The following is a 27,396-nucleotide window of genomic DNA, read 5'->3' on the forward strand; positions in this document are numbered from 1 at the left end:
ATTCATGACATAATCATTGTCCTGCATGTAAAGTATATTTATTAGTGTTCTATACAGCTTTCAAAACATATTTATGTATTTATTATTGTTGACGGCAGGTTTTTGGTCACTTATCTGGAGCCTTCTGATCTCTTTCTATCCACTCAGCTGACTTTGCTGGGTTCGTTGTGATTACAAACAAAACTACCATTGACCTCATGTGCCGAATGTTCTTGCATTTTCTGCAGTAGGAAATAAGCTCGCATGGTGTCAGTGTAATGTAAAAAGTCAGCTTTGCCCGAGCTGGTCGTCACTGCTGTTTGGTTCCACCTCCTGATAACACTCTGACTTCGTCACCGGCAGGATCGTTTCTCTGCTTATTTTGCGTAAATGGTGGATTTGTTTTCTGGTTATATAGAAAGCCAATAAGTGCTTAAAGAGAACGAAGTGTTGGATTCCGTCCATACAACGTAGTGATTTTCCTCGTGATGGATTACTGATGTTTTCGGGTTTAACCATGGAACAAAGAAGATACGAGCCAAGACGAGCGCGAGGATATCTGGTCGGCTGCGTGGTCGCGGTGCTTTTGTGGAGCGTGGCCTCGGCGCAAATACGATATTCAATCTCTGAGGAAGTGAACGATGGAACTGTGGTTGGAAATATAGCGAAAGATCTGGGATTAGATAAAAGCACGCTGACAGAAAGAAGGTACCGGATTGTTTCGAGTATTGCGGATCCGCTTTTCCATGTAAATCAGAACGATGGCATCCTGTATGTGAGCCGAAAGATTGACAGAGAAGAGGTGTGCGCACAGAGCAGTACGTGTTTAATTAATCTGAAAACTGTGCTAGAAAACCCACTGGAGGTGCACTACGTAAGAGTTGAGGTGCTGGATATTAACGACCATTCCCCCAGTTTTCCAGATGAGGAAACAACGTTAGAGATTTCAGAGTCAGTGTTGCCTGGAGCACGATTTCAGCTAAAACCTTCACGGGATGCAGACAGTGGTCATTTCTCTGTGCAGCAATATAAACTCAGCCATAACGATCACTTCCGTCTTGAAGTTAAGGATAAAGGAGAAGACGGAAAAATACCGATATTAGTTGTTCAAAAATCTTTAGACAGAGAAACAGCAGTGAGCCACTCATTAGTACTGACGGCTCTGGATGGAGGGAAACCTCCCAAATCTGGTGAAATGAATATTCTAATAAATGTTTTAGATATTAATGATAACGCACCTGTTTTCTCTAAAGATGCTTATTCTGTGATGCTGGATGAAAATTCTCCAGTAGGTACAACAGTCCTACAAGTGAATGCAACTGATTTAGATGAAGGTTCAAACGGAGAAGTAGTTTACTCCCTCAGCAAGAGTATGAATAAAAATATTTTGCATATTTTTGATATAGACCCATCGACAGGCGAGATGGTTGTCAAAGGTCTTATAGACTATGAGAAAAAGGACAAGTACGACATAGAAATTGAAGCATCAGACAAAGGTTTTGCTCCACTAACTACAGAAAAAAATGTAATTATAAAGATAGTAGACGTGAATGATAATGCACCTGAGATTGAAGTTACCTCATTTTCAAGCTCCATCCCTGAAGATTCCAGACCTGGAACTACAGTTGCTCTTATCAGTGTAAATGACTTGGACTCTGGTCTGAATGGAAAAGTTATTTGTTCCATAAGTGATGATGTTCCTTTTACATTATCACCATCCTTACAAGACAACATGTATTCATTAGTCACCAAATCTCTTCTGGACAGAGAGAAACAGTCACTTTATGTACTAACAATAACTGCAAAAGATGCTGGTCAACCTCCATTATCATCTCAAAAGACAATCAGTGTCGTGGTGTCAGATGTGAATGACAACAGTCCAGAGTTTTCACTGAGCCCATATACTTTTTATGTCACTGAAGGTAATGAGCCAGGTACCTCTGTGTTTTCTGTCAAAGCTTTTGATCGTGATGAGAATGACAATGCTCTGATATCCTATCATATTCTCAGAGATGGAAGGGAAGAAAATAAATTGGCTTCATTCCTGAATATTAACTCTGAAACTGGAGATATTCTGGCACTGAAAAGTTTTGACTTTGAAGTCCTGAAAAAGTTCCATTTCCAAGTCGTGGCCACAGATTCTGGAACTCCGTCACTGAGTAGCAACGTCACAGTGAACGTGTTCATTCTGGATCAGAACGACAACGCTCCAGTCATCCTGTATCCAGTCAGCTCCAACGGTTCTGCTGAAGGTGTGGAGGAGATTCCCCGCAATGTGAACGCAGGACACTTGGTGACTAAAGTCAGAGCCTATGACGCTGATATAGGATATAACGGCTGGTTACTGTTTTCACTGCAGGAAGTCACTGACCACAGTCTCTTTGGTTTGGACCGCTATACAGGACAGATCAGAACACATCGCTCATTCACAGAGACAGACGAGGCTGAGCATAAACTGCTCATACTGGTCAAAGACAATGGGAACGTTTCTCTGTCAGCAACAGCTACTGTCATTGTCAAACTGGTGGAGCCTAAAGAGGCTTTTGCTGCTTCTGATGTTAAAAGTGCCACTAAAGTTGACGACGAGGACAATGTGACATTTTATCTGATGATAACTTTGGGCTCAGTCTCTGTGCTTTTTATCATCAGTATCATCGTGCTGATTGCGATGCAGTGCTCCAAATCCACAGACTATACTTCTAAATATCTACAAGAGACTAATTATGACGGGACGCTGTGTCACAGCATCCAGTACAGATCTGGAGACAAACGCTACATGTTAGTTGGACCCAGAATGAGTATAGGATCTACTATAGTCCCTGGCAGCCATGCTAATACTCTAGTGCTCCCTGACAGAAGAAGGGGATCTGGAGAGGTAAGAATATTTCAAATTAAAAGGTTTTTCTTTCAAAAAAAATTTGCAGTATGATGAATGACATTTGTAGCGAACAGGGTTATATGAAAACTTTCATATGTGAAGTGTTTTTTTGATGGTTTCATTCGTGTCCTTGCTCACTACACACATAACACTGAATATTTTGCTGGTGCAGTTGTATGGTTTTGCAAACTATTGCACTGAATCTGCTGGTTGTTCTTTGGCTTGCGTATTGTGTGACTTGAAAATAACTTGCAGTAATTAAGCACTCTATGTTGAGAGGATACCTGTATTTTTATCACATGCTAGGTAAACTATTCAACAACATGTAGAAAGATTTTTTTCATTTTTTATTTTTTTACCATAAGTGTTAGAATTCACCCTCCTATGTGGAAAGTACATTTTTAAGGGGTCATTACATGTTTGGAAAATGCCACAAATTCTAGTTGAGAGTCAGGAAACATGGTGGTCGTGGAGTTGTACTACTTTCAGTCATTGAATATACATCTTATTGTACATGAGTTGTATATGAAGATCGGTTATTGAGCTGAATCTGCTGGTTGTTCTTTGGTTTAGATTGCAGGATTAATGCTTTGTCTTTTTACAAAACATTTCCTTTTCATGGGTTAACCTGCTTGGCTATAACTCTTACACTTATTGAACATTTTACGAGTAATTTCTTGTTCATGGTATTGTCAGTAGTTTTAAAAGCCCTATCAGCATTCTGACTTCTCTTATTCACAGTTTTGACTTTACACACTGGTTGCTATTATTCGCCTCATTCAGGCCATCACATGATTAATACTTGTTGTTAAATTTTTGTTACAATTCTAAGTTATTTTCTTGATAAAATTATTGCAGTTATTTCGTAGTCTTCCTATGTTCAAATATAGCTTTTAAAGGTGTAGTACATTTTTAAATAATGTGTAGGTTAAAAACATGGGACATAGTTAAAGGAGAGCTGACTGATGACGGATACATGATCGTGCTGCAGCAGCATCACTAAGCCTCACTTCTCTGTGGAGAGACTGAGCTGAGAGCAGTGGTGATCGCTGTCCATGGTGATCGCTGTCCATGGTGCTGAACGTGTTTGGCCTCATTATATGAAATACTCATCATATGAAATACTTGATATCAGCAAATCTTCTGCAAAGCCCTCAAAACATTTTTTAAAGTGCGTTTGTTTCCCATTTTGAACTGCAAGACATTTTTACTTTTGCTTACTTAATGAAATAAGTCCACGTCCTCGTCTCTTTCAAATCAGCTTGCGACAACGTTTGGATGGTATGGTTTATATAAAATGTTTCAATCTGCAAAGCTTTTGAAACGTTTCTGCAGCGGGACGTTTGGTCGCATGGTGTCAGTGTAATGTAATAAGTCAGCAGTATACAGTCTTGTCGTCATCGCATTTTGGTTCCTCCTCTTGACAACATTTTTACTTCGGTGTCAGCGCAGCCTCTCCTGCGCTTATTGTTGCCATTGTGAAGACCTTGTTTGCCATCATTACTGACGATGTAGGAAAGGAGGGAACAATTTCATGCAACACAGTGCTGGATCCGAGTTTTACAACGAAGCTTGTGTTCTTGTGATGGATTAGTGATATTTTCGGGTTTAACCATGGAACAAAGAAAATACGACGGAGGAAGGGCGCGAGGATATCTGGTCGGCTGCGTGGTCGCGGTGCTTTTGTGGAGCGTGGCATCGGCGCAAATACGATATTCAATCTCTGAGGAAGTGAACGAAGGAACTGTGGTGGGAAATATAGCGAAAGATCTGGGATTAGATAAAAGCACGCTGAAAGAAAGAAGGTACCGGATTGTTTCCAGTAATGCGGATCCGCTTTTCCATGTAAATCAGAACGATGGCATCCTGTATGTGAGCCGAAAGATTGACAGAGAAGAGGTGTGCGCACAGAGCAGTACGTGTTTAATAAATCTGAAAACTGTGCTAGAAAACCCGCTGGAGGTGCATTATGTTGAAGTGGAGGTGCTGGATATAAATGACCATTCTCCCAGTTTCCCGGACGAGGAAACAACGTTAGAGATTTCAGAGAACGTGTTGCCTGGAGCACGATTTCAATTAAAACCTTCACGAGATCCAGACAGCGGTCATTTCTCTGTGCAGCAATATAAACTCAGCCAGAACGACCACTTCCGTTTAGAAGTTAAGAATAGAGGAGATGATGGTAAAATACCAATATTGGTTGTTCAAAAATCTTTAGACAGAGAAACAACAGGAAGACACTCATTAGTACTGACGGCTCTGGATGGAGGGAAACCACCGAAATCTGGCAATATGAATATAATAGTAAATGTTTTAGATATTAATGATAACGCACCTGTTTTCTCTAAAGAATTGTATTCTGTGATGCTGGATGAAAATGCTCCAGTAGGTACAACAGTCATAGAAGTAAATTCAACTGATTTAGATGAAGGTTCAAACGGAGAAGTAGTTTACTCGTTCAGCAAGAGTATGAATAAAAATATATTAAATACTTTTGATATCAATACATCCACAGGGGAGATAGTTGTCAAAGGTCATATAGACTATGAGAAAAAGGAAAAGTACGACATAGAAATTGAAGCATCAGACAAAGGTTTTGCTCCACTAACAACAGAGAAAAGTGTCATTATCCAGATAGTAGACGTGAATGATAATGCACCTGAGATTGAAGTAACCTCATTTTCAAGCTCCGTCCCTGAGGATTCCAGACCTGGAACTACAGTTGCTCTTATCAGTGTAAATGACTGGGACTCTGGTCTGAATGGAAAAGTAATTTGTTCCATAAGTGATGATGTTCCTTTTACATTATCACCATCCGTAAAGGACAAAATGTATTCATTAGTCACCAAATCTCCTCTGGACAGAGAGAAACAGTCACATTATGAACTAACAATAACTGCAAAAGATGCTGGTCAACCTCCATTATCATCTGAAAAGACAATCAGTGTTGTGGTGTCAGATGTGAATGACAACAGTCCAGAGTTTTCACTGAGTCCATATACTTTCTATGTCACTGAAGCTAATGAGCCAGGTACCTCTGTGTTTTCTGTCAAAGCTTTTGATCGTGATGAGAACGACAATGCTCTGATATCCTATCATATTCTCAGAGATGGAAGGGAAGAAAATAAATTGGTCTCGTTTCTCAACATAAACTCTGAAACTGGAGATATTTTGGCACTGAAAAGTTTTGACTTTGAAGTTCTGAAAAAGTTCCAGTTCCAAGTTGTGGCCACAGATTCTGGAGCTCCGTCTCTGAGCAGCAACGTCACAGTGAACGTGTTCATTCTGGATCAGAACGACAACGCTCCAGTCATCCTTTATCCTGTCAGCTCCAACGGTTCTGCTGAAGGTGTGGAGGAGATTCCCCGCAATGTGAACGCAGGACACTTGGTGACTAAAGTCAGAGCCTATGACGCTGATATAGGATATAACGGCTGGTTACTGTTTTCACTGCAGGAAGTCACTGACCACAGTCTCTTTGGTTTGGACCGCTATACAGGACAGATCAGAACACATCGCTCATTCACAGAGACAGACGAGGCTGAGCATAAACTGCTCATACTGGTCAAAGACAATGGGAACGTTTCTCTGTCAGCAACAGCTACTGTCATTGTCAAACTGGTGGAGCCCAAAGAGGCTTTTGCTGCTTCTGATGTTAAAAGTGCCACTAAAGTTGACGAGGAGGACAATGTGACATTTTATCTGATGATAACTTTGGGCTCAGTCTCTGTACTTTTTATCATCAGTATCATCGTGTTGATTGCGATGCAGTGCTCCAAATCCACAGACTATACTTCTAAATATCTACAAGAGACTAATTATGACGGGACTTTGTGTCACAGCATCCAGTACAGATCTGGAGACAAACGCTACATGTTAGTTGGACCCAGAATGAGTATAGGATCTACTATAGTCCCTGGCAGCCATGCTAATACACTAGTGCTCCCTGACAGGAGGAGGGGATCTACAGAGGTAAGACACATTTCAAATTAAAGGGTTTTTCTTTCAAAACAAATTTAGAGTATGAGCAATGACATTTCTAGCAGACAGAGTTATATGAAAACTATTAAGTGTTTTTTTGATGGTTTGATTTGTGTATTTGCTCACTACCAGGGCTGTACGCTTAGCTTTTTCACTAGGAGCACAGGTGCTCCTAAATTAAAAAATTTAGGAGCACAGAAAAAATTTAGGAGCACTTTGAAATTTCTTAAATAACACAATTTTATTATTAACACTTAAATCACGTACACAGTAACACACATGTGCACTCAAACATATAAACACAGTGCCATCATAAGGCCTACTGCAACCCTCAATTAAACACAGAGAACATCCCTGTCCCACATCTTTCTGTAGTCAGGTCGCCTGGCACTCTTGGCTGAGTTTATCCAGCGTGTGAAAAAAGAAAAGTTGTAAGCTATGACCAGTGTTGGGCACGTTACTTTTAAACTGACTAACTGAGTTAGTAACTGAATTACTCCACTATAAAAGTAATTAGTTACCAGGAAAAGTAACCATTGCGTTACTTTTATTTATTCCCCCTTTTGAGCTCGGCATTCATTTTAGCGTACTCGGCATCTACATATGTATTTAGAAAATGTAGTTATGCATGGCGGACCGGCTCCTGTTCTCCCCGATATTTTACCAATGAGTGCTCTCAAGGAGTCTGAGTCAACTGTTGATAACAGGAGCAAGTTCTCAACAACATACCTGTCTATCATTGCATTCAGTTCAGTCTGTGTCACAAGTTTTTGTGAAGCTGTTAGCGGAGCTCACGTTAGCCACACCTGGCCTGCTATTCATCATCAACAGCGTCAGCAACGGAGTTTTTGGCCAGTGTTAGTTTTGTAGAAGCGTGTGCCGTTGAGAGATGCTTCATTAGATCAGAGTTGCTTACAATGGACGTGGACAAAGGAGATTAAAGTAGTGTCTGTATTTCCACTTTGAAAACGTTAACTTTCCCTCCGGACTCTTCATTGCTTCAGTTCACCTCTGCTAGTTTGTGTGTGTGAGGCTGCTTGTGTGCGTGTGTGGCTTGTGTGTAAACCGAACATTGCCACTGATTGGCTCACTAACGTTGAGTGAGAGTTCTTAAGCAAATCATCATCACTTATGCGGTTGTCCCGCCCCTCCCTCCTCCCTCCCTCACCGGAGGAAAATAAAACAGCTCTGCAGCTCCGGTGGCTGAGAGCCGAGTCGGATGAAAACACTTCAATGATCAACTTCAGTTTCTAATGCGCCACATTTAATAGTCGGTAACGGTAACAGCGTTGTAAGGATTGAAATAGTAATTAGTAGATGAGTAGATTACCCGTTACTGAGAAAAATCCGTACTCGCACGTGTACTCCCTTTTTATTTTTTCTACTCGCACAATCTATTTTTAGGCGCATATGCGAGTAAAATGCTCGCACTGTACAGCCCTGACTACACACATAACACTGAATACTCTGCTGGTGCAGTTTTATGGTTCCGCAAAGTATTGCACTGAACATGCTGATTGTTCTCCGGTTTACATGTTGTGTATTTTGAAAATAACTTACGTAATTAAGCACTCTATGTTGAGAGGATCCCTTTCTTTATATCACATGCTAGGCAAACTAATGTACAACATGTGGAAAGATTTTTTTCCAACAAGTGTTAGAATTTACCTACCTATGTGGAAAGTAATTCCTCAAGGGGTCATTACATCTTTGGAAAATCCTACTAATTCTGGTTGAGAGTCAGGAAACATGGTGGTCCTGGCGTGGTACCACTCTTTGTCACTGAAAATAAATCCATATTGCACATGAGTTGTATATGAAGATCAGTTATTGAGCTGAATCTGCTGGTTGTTCTTTGATTAGATTGCAGCATTAAGGCTTTGTCTTTTTACAAAACATTTCCTTCTCATGGGTTAACCTGCTTGGCTATAACATTTTCACCCATTGAGCATTTAATGAGCAATTTCTTGTTCATGGTATTGCCACTAGTTTGAAAAGCCCTATCAGCATTCGGACTTCTCTTATTCACATTTTTGACTTTACACACTGGTTGCTATTATCCACTTCATTCAGGCCAATGGGATTAATAGTTGGTGGTAAAGTTTTGTTACAATGCTTAGTTCTTTTCTTGATAAAATTAGTGCAGTTATTTCGTAGTCTTCCTATGTTCATATCTTGCTTTCACACGTGTAGTAGCTACATTTCCTAATAAAGTGTAGGTTGAAAATATGGGACATAGTTAAAGGAGAGCTGACTGATGACGGATCCATGATCGTGCTGCAACAGTATCTCAAAGCCTCACTTCTCTTGGGGGAGACTGAGCTGAGAGCAGTGGTGATCGCTGTCCATGGTGCTGAACGTGTTTGGCCGAGTTTTCCAGTGATTTGTTCCGAACACAACAAACATGGGCTAATCTCGGCGACTGAATTTATAGAACTTCATCACAGGAAATACTTGATATCAGCAAATCTTCTGCAAAATGCTCAGCACATTTTTTAAATGCATTTGTTTTTAAATTTGAACTGCAAATCATTTTTACGATTGCTTGTTTAATGAAAGAAGTCCACCTCCTCGTCTCTTTCAAATCAGCTTGCGACAACGTTTAGATGGGACGAGTTATATAAAATGTTTCAATATGCACACGTTTTAAAACTTCTCTGCAGCGGGACGTTTGGTCGCATGGTGTCAGTGTAATGTAATAAGTCAGCAGTATACGGTCTTGTCGTCATCGCATTTTGGTTCCTCCTCTTGACAACATTTTTACTTGGATGTCAGCGCAGCCTCTCCTGCGCTTATTGTTGCCTTTGTGAGGACACTATTTGCCATTATTACTGACGATGTAGGAAAGGGGCGGAAAAAAAAATCATACAACATAGTGCTTGATCCGGTTTTTACAACGAGCTTTTTTTCTTGTGATGGATTACTGATGTTTTCGGGTTTAACCATGGAACAAAGAAGATACGAGTTACGACGGGTGCGAGGATATCTGCTCGGCTGCGTGGTCGCGGTGCTTTTGTGGAGCGTGGCCTCGGCGCAAATACGATATTCAATCTCTGAGGAAGTGAACGAAGGAACTGTGGTTGGAAATATAGCAAAAGATCTGGGATTAGATAAAAACACGTTGACAGAAAGGAAGTATCGGATTGTTTCCAGTAATGCGGATCCGCTTTTCCATGTAAATCAGAACGATGGCATCCTGTATGTGAGCCGAAAGATTGACAGAGAAGAGGTATGCGCACAGAGCAGTACCTGTTTAATTAATCTGAAAACTGTACTAGAAAACCCGCTGGAGGTCCATTATGTTGAAATGGAGGTGCTGGATATAAATGATCATTCTCCCAGTTTCCCGGAAAAAGATAAGAGATTGGAGATTTCAGAGAACGTGTTACCTGGAGCACGATTTCAGCTAAAACCTTCACGAGATCTAGATAGCCGTCATTTCTCTGTGCAGCACTATAAACTGAGCCAAAATGATCATTTCCGTTTGGAAGTTAAGGATAAAGGTGACGATGGTAAAATACCAATATTAGTAGTACAGAAATCTTTAGATAGGGAGGCAGCGGGAAGTCACTCATTAGTACTGACGGCTCTGGATGGAGGGAAACCTCCGAAATCTGGCGAAATGAATATAATAGTTAATGTTTTAGATATTAATGATAACGCACCTGTTTTCTCTAAAGACGTTTATTCTGTGATGCTGGATGAAAATGCTCCAGTAGGTACGACAGTCACACAAGTGAATGCAACTGATTTAGATGAAGGACCCAATGGAGATGTAGTTTATTCATTCAGTAACAGTATGAATCAAAAAATATTAAACCTTTTCGATATCAATCCATTAACAGGTGAGATAATTGTCAAAAGTTCAATAAATTATGAAGAAAAAGATAGGTACGAAATTGAAATAGAAGCATCAGATAAAGGTCTTGTTCCTTTAACTACAGAGAAAAGTGTCATTATCAAGATAGTAGACGTGAATGATAATGCTCCTGAGATTGAAGTTACCTCATTTTCAAGCTCCATCCCTGAAGATTCCAGACCTGGAACTACAGTTGCTCTTATCAGTGTAAATGATTTGGACTCTGGTCTGAATGGAAAAGTAATTTGTTCCATAAGTGATGATGTTCCTTTTACATTATCACCATCCTTAAAGGACAAAATGTATTCATTAGTCACCAAATCTCCGCTGGACAGAGAGAAACAGTCACATTATGAACTAACAATAACTGCAAAAGACGCTGGTCAACCTCCATTATCATCTGAAAAGACAATCAGTGTTGTGGTGTCAGATGTGAATGACAACAGTCCAGAGTTTTCAACAAGTCCATATACTTTCTATGTCAATGAGGCTAATGAGCCAGGTACCTCTGTGTTCTCTGTTAAAGCTTTTGATCGTGATGAGAATGACAATGCTCTGATATCCTATCACATTCTCAGAGATGGAAGGGAAGAAAATAAATTGGCTTCATTCCTTAATATTAACTCTGAAACTGGAGATATTCTGGCTCTAAAAAGTTTTGACTTTGAGGTTCTGAAAAAGTTCCAGTTCCAAGTCGTCGCCACAGATTCTGGAACTCCGTCTCTGAGCAGCAACGTCACAGTGAACGTGTTCATTCTGGATCAGAACGACAACGCTCCAGTCATCCTGTACCCAGTCAGCGCCAACGGTTCTGCTGAAGGTGTGGAGGAGATTCCCCGCAATGTGAACGCAGGACACTTGGTGACTAAAGTCAGAGCCTATGACGCTGATATAGGATATAACGGCTGGTTACTGTTTTCACTGCAGGAAGTCACTGACCACAGTCTCTTTGGTTTGGACCGCTATACAGGACAGATCAGAACACATCGCTCATTCACAGAGACAGACGAGGCTGAGCATAAACTGCTCATACTGGTCAAAGACAACGGGAACGTTTCTCTGTCAGCAACAGCTACTGTCATTGTCAAACTGGTGGAGCCCAAAGAGGCTTTTGCTGCTTCTGATGTTAAAAGTGCCACTAAAGTTGATGAGGAGGACAATGTGACATTTTATCTGATGATAACTTTGGGCTCAGTCTCTGTACTTTTTATCATCAGTATCATCGTGCTGATTGCGATGCAGTGCTCCAAATCCACAGACTATACTTCTAAATATCTACAAGAGACTAATTATGACGGGACTCTGTGTCACAGCATCCAGTACAGATCTGGAGACAAACGCTACATGTTAGTTGGACCCAGAATGAGTATAGGATCTACTATAGTCCCTGGCAGCCATGCTAATACACTAGTGCTCCCTGACAGGAGGAGGGGATCTACAGAGGTAAGACATATTTTCAATCTAAAGGCTTTTCTTTCAAGACAAATTTGCAGTATGTTGAATGAAATCTGTAGCTGACAGAGTTACACGAAAACTGTGAAGTGGTTTTTCGATAGTTTGATTTGTGTATTTGCTTATGACACACATAACACTGAATGCTTTGCTGATGCAGTTGTATGGTTCTGTAAATTATTGAGCTGAATCTGCTGGTTGTTCTTTGTTTTCATCGTGGGATTGATAATTGGTCATTTTCATGGCACGTTTCTCTTTCATTTAACCTGGCTGGCTTCATACATTTAGGTTGAATGAGCATTTTATGTGGAATTTCTAGTTCATGATTTCATTAATAGTTTATAAAACACCCTACCAGCACTCTGAACTTGTTCATAGGCTGTACAGTTTTGACTTTGCACAGTGGTTTCTATTTTCCATTTCTTGCTGGTCATCGCATAATTAATACTGGTTGGTCTTTTTTGTTACAATGTTAAGATCTTTATTCAGTTCAAAATTTGTGGTTGTTTAATAGGCTTCCTATTTTCATATGACATCTTTAGAAGTGCATACAATGCAATTACAGTTCAGTTATTGGAAGTCGTGTGTGCTCAGATGAGGAGAGTCCTGCTCCCATCAAGGAGAGCTGACTGTTAACAGATACATCAGGGTGCTGCAGCATCAGTGTAACTATACCGAACTTCGCTATCTGTATATAGACTGAGCTGCGGTCAGTGTGGTCGCTGTCCATGATGCTGAACGTGGTCGGCCTCATTGTCCTGATGAAGAGAAGTCCATTTCCTCGTCTGCAATTAATCGATTATGTATGTTTTAATAGGACAAACAATTCTACATTCATCTAATGTGCTATAAACCTCTTCGTCCTCTCTGCAGCGGGACGTTTGGTCGCATGGTGTCAGTGTAATGTAATAAGTCAGCAGTATACAGTCTTGTCGTCATCGCATTTTGGTTCCTCCTCTTGACAACATTTTCACTTCGATGTTAGCGCAGCCTCTCCTGCGCTTATTGTTGCCTTTGTGAAGACCCTGTTTGCCATTATTACTGACGATGTAGGAAAGGAGGAAATCGTTACATATCACAGAGTGCTGGATTCTGTTTTTACAACGAAGCTTTTGTTCTTGTGATGGATTACTGATGATATCGGGTTTAACCATGGAACAAAGAAAATACAACGGAGGAAGGGTGCGAGGATATCTGGTCGGCTGCGTGGTCGCGGTGCTTTTGTGGAGCGTGGCCTCGGCGCAAATCAGATATTCAATCTCTGAGGAAGTGAACGAAGGAACTGTGGTTGGAAATATAGCGAAAGATCTGGGATTAGATAAAAGCACGTTGACAGAAAGGAAGTATCGGATTGTTTCGAGTAACGCGGATCCGCTTTTCCATGTAAATCAGAACGATGGCATGCTGTTTGTGAGCCGAAAGATTGACAGAGAAGAGGTGTGCGCACAGAGCAGTACGTGTTTAATAAATCTTAAAACTGTACTAGAAAACCCCCTGGAGGTGCACTATGTTGGAGTTGAGGTGCTGGATATTAATGACCATTCTCCCAGTTTCCCGGAAAAAGACAAGAGGTTGGATATTTCAGAGAACGTGTTGCCTGGAGCACGACTTCAGCTGAAACCTTCGCGAGATCCAGACAGTGGTCATTTCTCTGTGCAGCAATATAAACTCAGTCAAAACGATCACTTCCGTTTGGAAGTTAAGGATAAAGGTGAAGATGGTAAAATACCTATGTTGGTAGTACAGAAATCTTTAGACAGAGAAACTGCAGGCAGTCACTCATTAGTACTGACGGCTCTGGATGGAGGGAAACCTCCGAAATCTGGTGAAATGAATATTCTAGTCAATGTTTTGGATATAAATGATAACGCACCCGTTTTCTCCAAAGATGTTTATTCTGTGATGCTCGATGAAAATGCCCCAGTAGGTACGGCAGTCATACAAGTAAATGCAACTGACTTAGATGAAGGGGCAAACGGAGAAGTAGTTTACTCATTTAGCAACAGTATGAATCAGAAAATACTAAACCTTTTTGATATCAACCCATTAACAGGGGAGGTAACTGTGAAAGGTTCAATAAATTATGAAGAAAAGGATAGGTACGAAATTGAAATTGAAGCATCAGATAAAGGTCTTGTTCCTCTAAGTACAGACAAAAGTGTCATTATTAAGATAGTAGATGTGAATGATAATACACCTGAGATTGAAGTTACTTCATTTTCGAGCTCCATCCCTGAAGATTCCAGACCTGGAACTACAGTTGCTCTTATCAGTGTAAATGACTTGGACTCTGGTCTGAATGGAAAAGTTATTTGTTCCATAAGTGACAACGTTCCTTTTACATTATCACCATCCTTACAAGACAAAATGTATTCATTAGTCACCAAATCTCCTCTGGACAGAGAGAAACAGTCACATTATGAACTAACAATAACTGCAAAAGATGCTGGTCAACCTCCATTATCATCTGAAAAGACAATCAGTGTTGTGGTGTCCGATGTGAATGACAACAGTCCAGAGTTTTCACTGAGTCCATATACTTTCTATATCACTGAAGCTAATGAGCCAGGTACCTCTGTGTTTTCTGTCAAAGCTTTTGATCTTGATGAGAATGACAATGCTCTGATATCCTATCATATTCTCAGAGATGGAAGGGAAGAAAATAAATTGGCCTCATTTCTCAACATAAACTCTGAAACTGGAGACATTTTGGCTCTAAAAAGTTTTGACTTTGAGGTTCTGAAAAAGTTCCAGTTCCAAGTCGTGGCCACAGATTCTGGAACTCCGTCACTGAGCAGCAACGTCACAGTGAACGTGTTCATTCTGGATCAGAACGACAACGCTCCAGTCATCCTGTATCCAGTCAGCTCCAACGGTTCTGCTGAAGGTGTGGAGGAGATTCCCCGCAATGTGAACGCAGGACACTTGGTGACTAAAGTCAGAGCCTATGACGCTGATATAGGATATAACGGCTGGTTACTGTTTTCACTGCAGGAAGTCACTGACCACAGTCTCTTTGGTTTGGACCGCTATACAGGACAGATAAGAACACATCGCTCATTCACAGAGACAGACGAGGCTGAGCATAAACTGCTCATACTGGTCAAAGACAATGGGAACGTTTCTCTGTCAGCAACAGCTACTGTCATTGTCAAACTGGTGGAGCCCAAAGAGGCTTTTGCTGCTTCTGATGTTAAAAGTGCCACTAAAGTGGACGAGGAGGACAATGTGACATTTTATCTGATGATAACTTTGTGCTCAGTCTCTGTACTTTTTATCATCAGTATCATCGTGCTGATTGCGATGCAGTGCTCCAAATCCACAGACTATACTTCTAAATATCTACAAGAGACTAATTATGACGGGACTCTGTGTCACAGCATCCAGTACAGATCTGGAGACAAACGCTACATGTTAGTTGGACCTAGAATGAGCATAGGATCTACTATAGTCCCTGGCAGCCATGCTAATACACTAGTGCTCCCTGACAGGAGGAGGGGATCTGGAGAGGTAAGACATCTTTAAAGTAGCATTTTGTGTGTGTGTTTTCTATTTTGCAAAAATGACTTGCAGTAATTTGAGCACTCTATGTTTAGGAGAAACCCCACATTTTCATCATCATTTTTTAAAGTGGAAAGTATTCATACAACAGTTTGTCAAATAATCCAAATTTGGTTTGGTATCAGGGAAACACTGTCATCTTGAGTTTGTGAATGTTAAACATATTTGATATCTGTTTCATATGAAAGACAGCTTGAGCAGTCCGAGAGTTGTGGCGTGTTTGCTAACTCCCTGATTTCTTTGGCTACAAGACATACAAAACAATCACAGCACTGTATGGTTTCCTAGTGCTGCTGCATGGTTTTGCAAAGCTGACAAGTTTTTGTTTTTACATTCAAGATGTGATTGAGAATACTTGATGTGCTTGTTGGTCAGTGATTGTACAGTATTACATTTTTTTCATTTATTTGTTGTTTTTCTTGACATAGCCTCTTCGTATTTTGAAAAAGAAAATGCACATGATATTGACATGAGCTCATATCCCAATTATTGTTGCTCGTCTGTTTGGATTGTAAGGGTACTGACCCCAGTGAAGAAGAGCTATTTGGCTACAGATATATGATCTTCCTGCACCAGCAGAATTACTTTACGAACACCGTGTTTAGTCTTTGCAAACACGTGCAGTTAAGCCTCATACACAAGTGCACAACGTGGCAGCATGAAATAATAAAGTAGGCTAGTGGTGTATGGTATATTATTGTGCAAAATTAACTTGAAACAGAATTGTAATTCATTCCTCAGCTGTGCCTTGACTCAGCTGCGGTCGGTCTGTGGTGATCGCTGTCCATGGTGCTGGACGTGTGTGGATTCATTTGCCAGTGATTATTCAAACAATATATCAAACATTAAACCACAGAATGATGTAATTGCGCTGAATTAATTCATTTTAAGGAGGTTTTCGGTTATCTTTATTCACTGAAAAGTTATCTACCATTTATTTTATTTTCCAGTTACTCGACTACGTTTTAGTCAGATAAACTATTTCACATTCACCTAATATGAAATGAACCCTTCGTCCTCTCTGCAGCGGGACGTTTGGTCGCATGGTGTCAGTGTAATGTAATAAGTAAGCAGTGCACGGTTTTATCGTCATTGCATTTTGGTTCCTCCTCTTGACAACATTTTCACTTCGGTGTCAGCGCAGCCTCTCCTGCGCTTATTGTTGCCTTTGTGAAGACCCTGTTTACCATCATTACTGACGATGTAGGAAATGATGAAATACTAACATATACAGACGTGCTGGATTCTGTTTCTACAACGACGCTTTTGTTCTTGTGATGGATTACTGATGTTTTCGGGTTTAACCATGGAACAAAGACGAAGCAAGCCACGGCGGGTGCGAGGAAATCTGGTCGGCTGCGTGGTCGCGGTGCTTTTGTGGAGCGTGGCCTCGGCGCAAATACGATATTCAATCTCTGAGGGAGTGAACGAAGGAACTGTGGTTGGAAATATAGCGAAAGATCTGGGATTAGATAAAAGCACGCTGACAGAAAGAAGGTATCGGATTGTTTCCAGTAATGCGGATCCGCTTTTCCATGTAAATCAGAACGATGGCATCCTGTATGTGAGCCGAAAGATTGACAGAGAAGAGGTGTGCGCACAGAGCAGTACGTGTATGATAAATCTGAAAACTGTGCTAGAAAACCCGCTGGAGGTCCATTATGTCGGAGTGGAAGTGCTGGATATAAATGATCATTCTCCTAGTTTCCCGGACGAGGAAACAACGTTGGAGATTTCAGAGTCTGTGTTACCCGGAGTACGTATTCAGCTAAAAGCGTCGCGTGATCCGGACAGTGGTCATTTCTCCGTGCAACGCTATGAACTTAGCAATAATGATCATTTCCGATTAGAAGTTAAGGACAAAGGTGAAGATGGTAAAATACCGATATTAGTAGTACAGAAATCTTTGGATAGGGAGGCAGCAGGAAGTCACTCATTAGTGTTGACGGCTCTGGATGGAGGGAAACCTCCCAAATCTGGCGAGATGAATATTAAAGTAAATGTTTTGGATATTAATGATAACGCACCTTTTTTCTCTAAAGAGGTTTACTCTGTTACGCTCGATGAAAATGCTCCAGTAGGTACAACTGTCTTACAAGTGAATGCAACTGACTTAGATGAAGGACCAAATGGAGAAGTAGCTTATTCATTTACCAACAGTATAAATCAAAGGTTGTTAAAACTATTTGATATCAGTCCATCGACAGGTGAGATAATTGTCAAAGGTTTAATAGATTATGAGCACAAGGACAAATATGAAATTGAAATTCAAGCATCAGATAAAGGTCTGGCTCCTCTGGCTACAGAAAAAAGTGTCATTATTAAGATAGTAGATGTGAATGATAATGCACCTGAGATTGAAGTTACCTCATTTTCAAGCTCCATCCCTGAAGATTCCAGACCTGGAACTACAGTTGCTCTTATCAGTGTAAATGATTTGGACTCTGGTCTGAATGGAAAAGTTATTTGCTCCATAAGTGATGATGTTCCTTTTACATTATCGCCATCCTTACAAGACAAAATGTATTCATTAGTCACCAAATCTCCTCTGGACAGAGAGAAACAGTCACATTATGAACTAACAATAACTGCAAAAGATGCTGGTCAACCTCCATTATCATCTGAAAAGACAATCAGTGTTGTGGTGTCCGATGTGAATGACAACAGTCCAGAGTTTTCACTGAGTCCATATACTTTCTATGTCAATGAGGCTAATGAGCCAGGTACCTCTGTGTTTTCTGTCAAAGCTTTTGATCGTGATGAGAGTGACAATGCTCTGATATCCTATCATATTCTCAGAGATGGAAGGGAAGAAAATAAATTGGCCTCATTTCTCAACATAAACTCTGAAACTGGAGACATTTTGGCTCTAAAAAGTTTTGACTTTGAGGTTCTGAAAAAGTTCCAGTTCCAAGTTGTGGCCACAGATTCTGGAACTCCGTCACTGAGCAGCAACGTCACAGTGAACGTATTCATTCTGGATCAGAACGACAACGCTCCAGTCATCCTGTATCCAGTCAGCTCCAACGGTTCTGCTGAAGGTGTGGAGGAGATTCCCCGCAATGTGAACGCAGGACACTTGGTGACTAAAGTCAGAGCCTATGACGCTGATATAGGATATAACGGCTGGTTACTGTTTTCACTGCAGGAAGTCACTGACCACAGTCTCTTTGGTTTGGACCGCTATACAGGACAGATCAGAACACATCGCTCATTCACAGAGACAGACGAGGCTGAGCATAAACTGCTCATACTGGTCAAAGACAATGGGAACGTTTCTCTGTCAGCAACAGCTACTGTCATTGTCAAACTGGTGGAGCCCAAAGAGGCTTTTGCTGCTTCTGATGTTAAAAGTGCCACTAAAGTTGACGAGGAGGACAATGTGACATTTTATCTGATGATAACTTTGGGCTCAGTCTCTGTACTTTTAATCATCAGTATCATCGTGCTGATTGCGATGCAGTGCTCCAAATCCACAGACTATACTTCTAAATATCTACAAGAGACTAATTATGACGGGACTCTGTGTCACAGCATCCAATACAGATCTGGAGACAAACGCTACATGTTAGTTGGACCCAGAATGAGTATAGGATCTACTATAGTCCCTGGCAGCCATGCTAATACTCTAGTGCTCCCTGACAGGAGGAGGGGATCTGGAGAGGTAAGACATATTTAAACTAGCATTTTGTGTTTAATTTTTTGCAAAAATTACTTGCAGTAATTTGAGAGCTCTATGTTTAGTAGAAATGCCACATTTTCATCAACATTTCTTTAAGTGGAAAGTATTCATAAAAGGGAATCTGGCAAATAATAGAAATTTGGTTTGGCATCAGGGAAACACCGGGGTCCAGCATTGGTCCTATCTTGAGTTTACTGAATGTTAATCATATTTCTTATCTGTTGCATATGAAAGACAGTTTAAGCAGACAGAAACTTGTGAGAAAATCGTGGCATGATTGCTAACTCTCCGATTTGTTTGCTTACAACACACACAAAACATGCACAGTATTGCATGATTTGCTAATGCTGCTGTACGGTTTTCTGAAGTTTAATGTTTTTTGGCTATACATTGCAGATGTGGTTGAGAATGCTTGTTGGTCCTGATTTAACAGTATCACGTTTTTTTCATTTATTTATAAATGTTCTTATCATAGCCTCTTCCTATTTTGAAAACGAAAATGCACATGATAATGACATGAAGTCATGTTCCAGTTGTTGTTGCTCATCTGTTTAGATGATAAGGGTACTGACCCCAGTGAAGAAGAGCTATTTGGCTGCAGATAGATGATCTTCCTGCACCAGCAGAATTACTTCACCAATACCGTACTCATCCTTTAACAACAAGTGAAGTGAAGGCTCACATACAAGTGCACAACGTGGCAGCATGAAATAATAAAATGGGCTAGAGGTGTATGGTATATTAATCTGCAAAAGTAATTTGAAACAGATTTGTAATTCATTCCTCAGCTGTGACTTGACTCAGCAGCTGTCTGTGGTGATCGCTGTCCATGGTGCTGGACGTGCGTGGATTCATTTGCCAGTGATTGTTCAAACAATATATCAAACATTAAACCACAGAATTATGTAATCTCGCTGTTTTAATTCATATCAAGGAGATTTTCAGTTAACCTTTCACTGAAACGTTGTCTACCCTTTAATTTCTTTTCCAGTTGCTCGACTACCTTTTATTCAGATAAACTATTTCACATTCATCAGATATGAAATGAACCCTTCGTCCTCTCTGCAGCGGGACGTTTGGTCGCATGGTGTCAGTGTAATGTAATAAGTCAGCAGTATACAGTCTTGTCGTCATCGCATTTTGGTTCCTCCTCCTGACAACATCTTCACTTTGATGTTAGCGCAGCCTCTCCTGCGCTTATTGTTGCCTTTGTGAAGACCCTGTTTGCCATCATTACTGACGATGTAGGAAATGAGGAAATAGTTACATATCACAAAGTGCTGGATTCTGTTTTTACAAGGAAGCTTTTGTTCTTGTGATGGATTACTGATGTTTTCGGGTTTAACCATGGAACAAAGACGAAGCAAGTCACTGCGGGCGCGAGGATATCTGGTCGGCTGCGTGGTCGCGGTGCTTTTGTGGAGCGTGGCCTCGGCGCAAATACGATATTCAATCTCTGAGGAAGTGAACGAAGGAACTGTGGTTGGAAATATAGCGAAAGATCTGGGATTAGATAAAAGCACGCTGACAGAAAGAAGGTATCGGATTGTTTCCAGTAATGCGGATCCGCTTTTCCATGTAAATCAGAATGATGGCATCCTGTATGTGAGCCGAAAGATTGACAGAGAAGAGGTGTGCGCACAGAGCAGTACGTGTTTAATAAATCTGAAAACTGTACTAGAAAACCCGCTGGAGGTCCATTATGTTGAAGTTGAGGTGCTGGATATAAATGACCATTCTCCTAGTTTCCCTGAGAAAGATAAGAGGTTGGAAATTTCAGAGTCAGTGTTACCTGGAGCACGATTTCAGCTAAAACCTTCACGAGATCCTGACAGCGGTCACTTCTCTGTGCAGCAATATAAACTCAGCCAGAACGATCACTTCCGTTTAGAAGTTAAGAATAGAGGAAACGACGGCAAAATACCAATATTGGTTGTTCAAAAGTCTTTAGATAGGGAGGCAGCAGGAAGTCATTCATTAGTACTGACGGCTCTGGATGGAGGAAAACCCCCGAAATCTGGCGAGATGAATATTCTTATAAATGTTTTAGATATTAATGATAACGCACCTGTTTTCTCTAAAGAAGTTTATTCTGTGATGCTTGATGAAAATGCTCCAGTAGGTACAACAGTCATAGAGGTGAATGCAACTGATTTAGATGAAGGATCAAACGGAGAAGTAGTTTATTCATTTAGCAACAGTATGAATCAACATATATTAAAGCTATTTGATATCAACACATTAACAGGTGAGATAACTGTGAAAGGATTAGTTGATTATGAGGAGAATAACAGATATGATATTGAAATTGAGGCATCAGACAAAGGTTTTGCTCCGTTAACTACAGAGAAAAGTGTCATTATCCAGATAGTAGACGAGAATGATAACGCACCTGAGATTGAAGTTACCTCATTTTCAAGCTCCATCCCTGAAGATTCCAGACCTGGAACTACAGTTGCTCTTATCAGTGTAAATGATTTGGACTCTGGTCTGAATGGAAAAGTTATTTGTTCCATAAGTGATGATGTTCCTTTTACATTATCACCATCCTTAAAGGACAAGACGTATTCATTAGTCACCAAATCTCCTCTGGACAGAGAGAAACAGTCACATTATGAACTAAAAATAACTGCAAAAGATGCTGGTCAACCTCCATTATCATCTGAAAAGACAATCAGTGTCGTGGTGTCAGATGTGAATGACAACAGTCCAGAGTTTTCACTGAGTCCATATACTTTCTATGTCACTGAAGCTAATGAGCCAGGTACCTCTGTGTTTTCTGTCAAAGCTTTTGATCGTGATGAGAACGACAATGCTCTGATATCCTATCATATTCTCAGAGATGGAAGGGAGGAAAATAAATTGGCTTCATTCCTTAATATCAACTCTGAAACTGGAGATATTCTAGCACTGAAAAGTTTTGACTTTGAGGTTCTGAAAAAGTTCCAGTTCCAAGTTGTGGCCACAGATTCTGGAACTCCGTCACTGAGCAGCAACGTCACAGTGAACGTGTTCATTCTGGATCAGAACGACAACACTCCAGTCATCCTGTATCCAGTCAGCGCCAACGGTTCTGCTGAAGGTGTGGAGGAGATTCCCCGCAATGTGAACGCAGGACACTTGGTGACTAAAGTCAGAGCCTATGACGCTGATATAGGATATAACGGCTGGTTACTGTTTTCACTGCAGGAAGTCACTGACCACAGTCTCTTTGGTTTGGACCGCTATACAGGACAGATCAGAACACATCGCTCATTCACAGAGACAGACGAGGCTGAGCATAAACTGCTCATACTGGTCAAAGACAATGGGAACGTTTCTCTGTCAGCAACAGCTACTGTCATTGTCAAACTGGTGGAGCCCAAAGAGGCTTTTGCTGCTTCTGATGTTAAAAGTGCCACTAAAGTTGACGAGGAGGACAATGTGACATTTTATCTGATGATAACTTTGGGCTCAGTCTCTGTACTTTTTATCATCAGTATCATTGTGCTGATTGCGATGCAGTGCTCCAAATCCACAGACTATACTTCTAAATATCTACAAGAGACTAATTATGACGGGACTCTGTGTCACAGCATCCAGTACAGATCTGGAGACAAACGCTACATGTTAGTTGGACCCAGAATGAGTATAGGATCTACTATAGTCCCTGGCAGCCATGCTAATACACTAGTGCTCCCTGACAGGAGGAGAGGATCTACAGAGGTAAGACGGCTTTAAACAATCATTTTCACGTATGCAGAAGAGTAAAACATGAAGCCATGATAAAGTTGATGAGACAAATGATACTCAAGATAGATACGAAGGTGGAAACATTGTGATCATATTCATGGCTTACAGGGAAAGGGTTTATTAAAGGTAAATCTTAATTCATATTTTAGATTAGTTGCTTCTGATCATAACTGCTCTTAATTACAACAGCTGTGGTGTTTCAAACTGCACATATTGTATACTGTATACTGTAATCTTAATTCATATTTCAGATCAGTTGCTTCTGATCATAACTGCTCTCAATTATAACAGCTGTGGTGTTTCAAACTGCACATATTGTATACTGTACTATATGCCTTTCTGCTACGCTTTTGAAAAGTGTAGTAGTGGATTCATTGGCAACCCCTCAGTTTACCTGAGCAACTTAAGTTTTATGTTGCTTCAGGATCTATACATTTTCTTTTAAAAAATGTTGTATGCCTGTACTTTACCGAAAACACAGTAAATAAAAACAACATCTAACATGGGTAAGGTATGATGACATGAAAAGTGTTGGATAGGCCAGGGTCCATGATACATTGTCAACCAACTCAAAATGGAAAACTGCTGAATGTAACCGGACTAATGTGAAGTTAGAGGTAATTGCTGTCCATGGTGCTGATCGTGTTGGCTCTCAATTCCCAGTATTTGGTCATGTTTTCTGATCAAATCCCAGTGACCTCTCTCTGTGTTTTAATGAAACTCTAGCGAAAGGTCAGTCAGGAGGACTATTCTGTTGCACGGTTAGGCCTGTAGATAATTTCCCATCCTATCCTATCACTCAATCCTCTCACGCATCAGCTGTTCACATCAGCTGGTCACAATTATCCAATAGGGCAGTGACACATCTGCATTGGTGGCCTATCAGCTTGCTGCTGTTTTTCTATTTTTTTAAATATGATTTTCTCTGCCTGTAGTTCATTCATGCTGCTGTTTTGCACACATCATCTGCAGTAATACATTTTGTATTTACTTCATTCAAGTCTCTCCTGATTTGACTTCATACACCTTATACAGTACCACATAAGTTGGACATATCCCCACGTGTTAAGTTGAATAAACATTAAAAGGTTTTGTTTTTATTCAGCAAAAGCAGGCTTGGTGTTCAAAGTGAGCAGCCTCGTCATCAATTCAATTCAACTCCGTTATTTTCTTCATACTGATTTCAGATAAATTCATAGGGAAAACACACAGGAAGGAAATTCACAATAAAGCTAAAGTGCTACTGGCTTTTGACGTTTTGCAATGAGGATTTAGGTCGCATGGTGTCAGTGTAATGAATGAAGTCAGCAGGGCATGTGGTTGTCGTCAGTGCGTTTTGGTTCCACCTCCTGTCAGCCTACTCGGTTTAGCTTTAACACAGTCGTTTCTGAGCTCGCTGCTTCCTTTGGAAACACTCGTATTCGCCCTCATGTCTGTCGTTGTAAGAAGACGATGAATATATTCACACGGCGGAGGAGTTGGATTCTGTCATTATAACGCAGTTACTGTTTCTGTAACGGAGTACTGATGATTTCGGGTTTAACCATGGAACAAAGAAGATTCGAGGGAGGCAGGGCGCGGGGATATCTGGTCGGCTGCGTGGTCTCGGTGCTTTTGTGGAGCGTGGCCTCGGCGCAAATACGATATTCAATCTCTGAGGAAGTGAACGAAGGAACTGTGGTTGGAAATATAGCGAAAGATCTGGGATTGGATAAAAGCACGCTGAAAGAAAGAAGGTATCGGATTGTTTCCAGTAATGCGGATCCGCTTTTCCATGTAAATCAGAACGATGGTATCCTGTATGTGAGCCGAAAGATTGACAGAGAAGAGGTGTGCGCACAGAGCAGTACGTGTTTAATAAATCTGAAAACTGTGCTAGAAAACCCGCTGGAGGTCCATTATGTTGGAGTGGAGGTGCTGGATATTAATGACCATTCTCCCAGTTTTCCGGAGGTAGAGAAGAGGTTGGAGATTTCTGAGTCCGTGTTGCCTGGAGCACGATTTCAGCTAAAAGCTGCACGGGATTCAGACAGCGGCCATTTCTCTGTGCAGCAATATAAACTCAGCCAGAACGACCACTTCCGATTGGAAGTAAAGGATAAAGGAGAAGATGGTAAAGTACCGATATTGGTGCTGCAAAAGTCTTTGGATAGGGAAGCAGCAGCAAGTCATTCATTAGTCCTGACTTCTCTGGATGGAGGGAAACCTCCGAAATACGGTGAAATTGATATTCTAGTGAAAGTTTTAGATGTAAATGACAACACACCTGTTTTTTCTAAGGATATTTACTCGGTTACGCTGTCTGAAAACGCTCCAATAGGATCCACAGTCGTACAAGTAAATGCAACTGATTTAGATGAAGGTCAGAATGGAGAGGTGTTTTACTCATTTGGTGACAGCGTGACTAATAAACTACTTAAACTTTTTGATATAAATCCATCATCAGGTGAGATAATTGTCAAAGGACTTATAGACTATGAGCAAAGGGACAAATATGAAATAGAAATTGAAGCATCAGATAAAGGTCTGGCTCCGTTAACTACAGAGAAAAGCGTCATTATCAAAATAGTTGACATGAATGATAATGCACCTGAGATTGAAGTTACTTCATTTTCGAGCTCCATCCCTGAAGATTCCAGACCTGGAACTACAGTTGCTCTTATCAGTGTAAATGACTTGGACTCTGGTCTGCATGGAAAAGTTATTTGCTCCATAAGTGACAATGTTCCTTTTACATTATCACCATCCGTACAAGACAAGATGTATTCATTAGTCACTAAATCTCCTCTGGACAGAGAGAAACATTCACATTATGAACTAACAATAACTGCAAAAGACGCTGGTCAACCTCCATTATCATCTGAAAAGACAATCAGTGTTGTGGTGTCAGATGTGAATGACAACAGTCCAGAGTTTTCACTGAGTCCATATACTTTCTATGTCACTGAAGCTAATGAGCCAGGTACCTCTGTGTTTTCTGTCAAAGCTTTTGATCGTGATGAGAACGACAATGCTCTGATATCCTATCATATTCTCAGAGATGGAAGGGAAGAAAATAAATTGGCCTCATTTCTCAACATCAACTCTGAAACTGGAGACATTTTGGCACTGAAAAGTTTCGACTTTGAGGTTCTGAAAAAGTTCCAGTTCCAAGTTGTGGCCACAGATTCTGGAACTCCGTCACTGAGCAGCAACGTCACAGTGAACGTGTTCATTCTGGATCAGAACGACAACGCTCCAGTCATCCTGTATCCAGTCAGCTCCAACGGTTCTGCAGAAGGTGTGGAGGAGATTCCCCGCAATGTGAACGCAGGACACTTGGTGACTAAAGTCAGAGCCTATGACGCTGATATAGGATATAACGGCTGGTTACTGTTTTCACTGCAGGAAGTCACTGACCACAGTCTCTTTGGTTTGGACCGCTATACAGGACAGATCAGAACACATCGCTCATTCACAGAGACAGACGAGGCTGAGCATAAACTGCTCATACTGGTCAAAGACAACGGGAACGTTTCTCTGTCAGCAACAGCTACTGTCATTGTCAAACTGGTGGAGCCCAAAGAGGCTTTTGCTGCTTCTGATGTTAAAAGTGCCACTAAAGTTGACGAGGAGGACAATGTGACATTTAATCTGATGATAACTTTGGGCTCAGTCTCTGTGCTTTTTATCATCAGTATCATCGTGCTGATTGCGATGCAGTGCTCCAAATCCACAGACTATACTTCTAAATATCTACAAGAGACTAATTATGACGGGACTCTGTGTCACAGCATCCAGTACAGATCTGGAGACAAACGCTACATGTTAGTTGGACCCAGAATGAGTATAGGATCTACTATAGTCCCTGGCAGCCATGCTAATACACTAGTGCTCCCTGACAGGAGGAGGGGATCTACAGAGGTAAGACTTTTTTGTGAAAGTCCTGGCTTGTTTTCACTCACGATGACATTAATTTGTTCCTTCATTTATTAGTTTTGTCATGTACTGCATATGCTGCATGTGAACTGTCTGCTTGGCATTGTGATATCGTTTTGTGAAGAAGGACACTTGACTGATACCCGTCATTTTATAGCTGTCCTTTAAAGTAAAGTTCTTATAGCAAGTACTAATACTGAAGTTGAAGTAAATGCTTACTAAACCATTTATTCCGTAGTCTCCTGCTTTTTCACTATACTCTGTAAAACAGATACCAGTATTACAACACGCTTTGATTGTCAAAGAACCCACTTGGGCCAAACTTTTTGCACTTTAACTTGGACCACGTTGTGT

The 27,396-nt window shown here is 40.8% G+C and overlaps 3 protein-coding genes across 14 annotated transcripts in view; all 3 read left to right on the top strand.

Moving 5' to 3' along the window:
- Positions 1–27,396, top strand: part of LOC115568595 (protocadherin alpha-C2-like) — a 195,076-nt gene that overhangs the window by 35,881 nt on the left and 131,799 nt on the right. Inside the window, exon 1 of one of the 12 annotated variants that reach the window (XM_030396030.1) lies at positions 307–2,854. The exons of 6 other annotated variants lie outside the window; for them this stretch is intronic. In XM_030396030.1, coding sequence (XP_030251890.1) covers positions 479–2,854 — 2,376 coding nt within the window. In that variant the 5' untranslated portion in view covers positions 307–478. Of the gene's footprint in view, positions 1–306; positions 2,855–13,117; positions 15,660–16,837; positions 19,375–20,574; positions 23,098–24,493; positions 27,028–27,396 lie in introns of those variants that run through there. 5 more of the 12 variants (XM_030396028.1, XM_030396029.1, XM_030396031.1 and 2 more) reach the window with 5 other exon arrangements.
- Positions 4,224–6,865, top strand: LOC115568633 (protocadherin alpha-3-like). The gene has a single exon (XM_030396131.1). The coding sequence runs from the start codon at positions 4,472–4,474 to the stop codon at positions 6,848–6,850; it is 2,379 nt and encodes a 792-aa protein (XP_030251991.1). The 5' UTR covers positions 4,224–4,471; the 3' UTR covers positions 6,851–6,865.
- LOC115569285 (protocadherin alpha-3-like) lies at positions 9,560–12,215 on the top strand. The gene has a single exon (XM_030397312.1). It carries the CDS (start codon positions 9,765–9,767, stop codon positions 12,213–12,215), a length of 2,451 nt encoding a protein of 816 aa, XP_030253172.1. The 5' UTR covers positions 9,560–9,764.

The sequence above is a fragment of the Sparus aurata genome, chromosome 18 (assembly GCF_900880675.1).
Source record: "Sparus aurata chromosome 18, fSpaAur1.1, whole genome shotgun sequence".
NCBI lineage: Eukaryota > Metazoa > Chordata > Actinopteri > Spariformes > Sparidae > Sparus > Sparus aurata.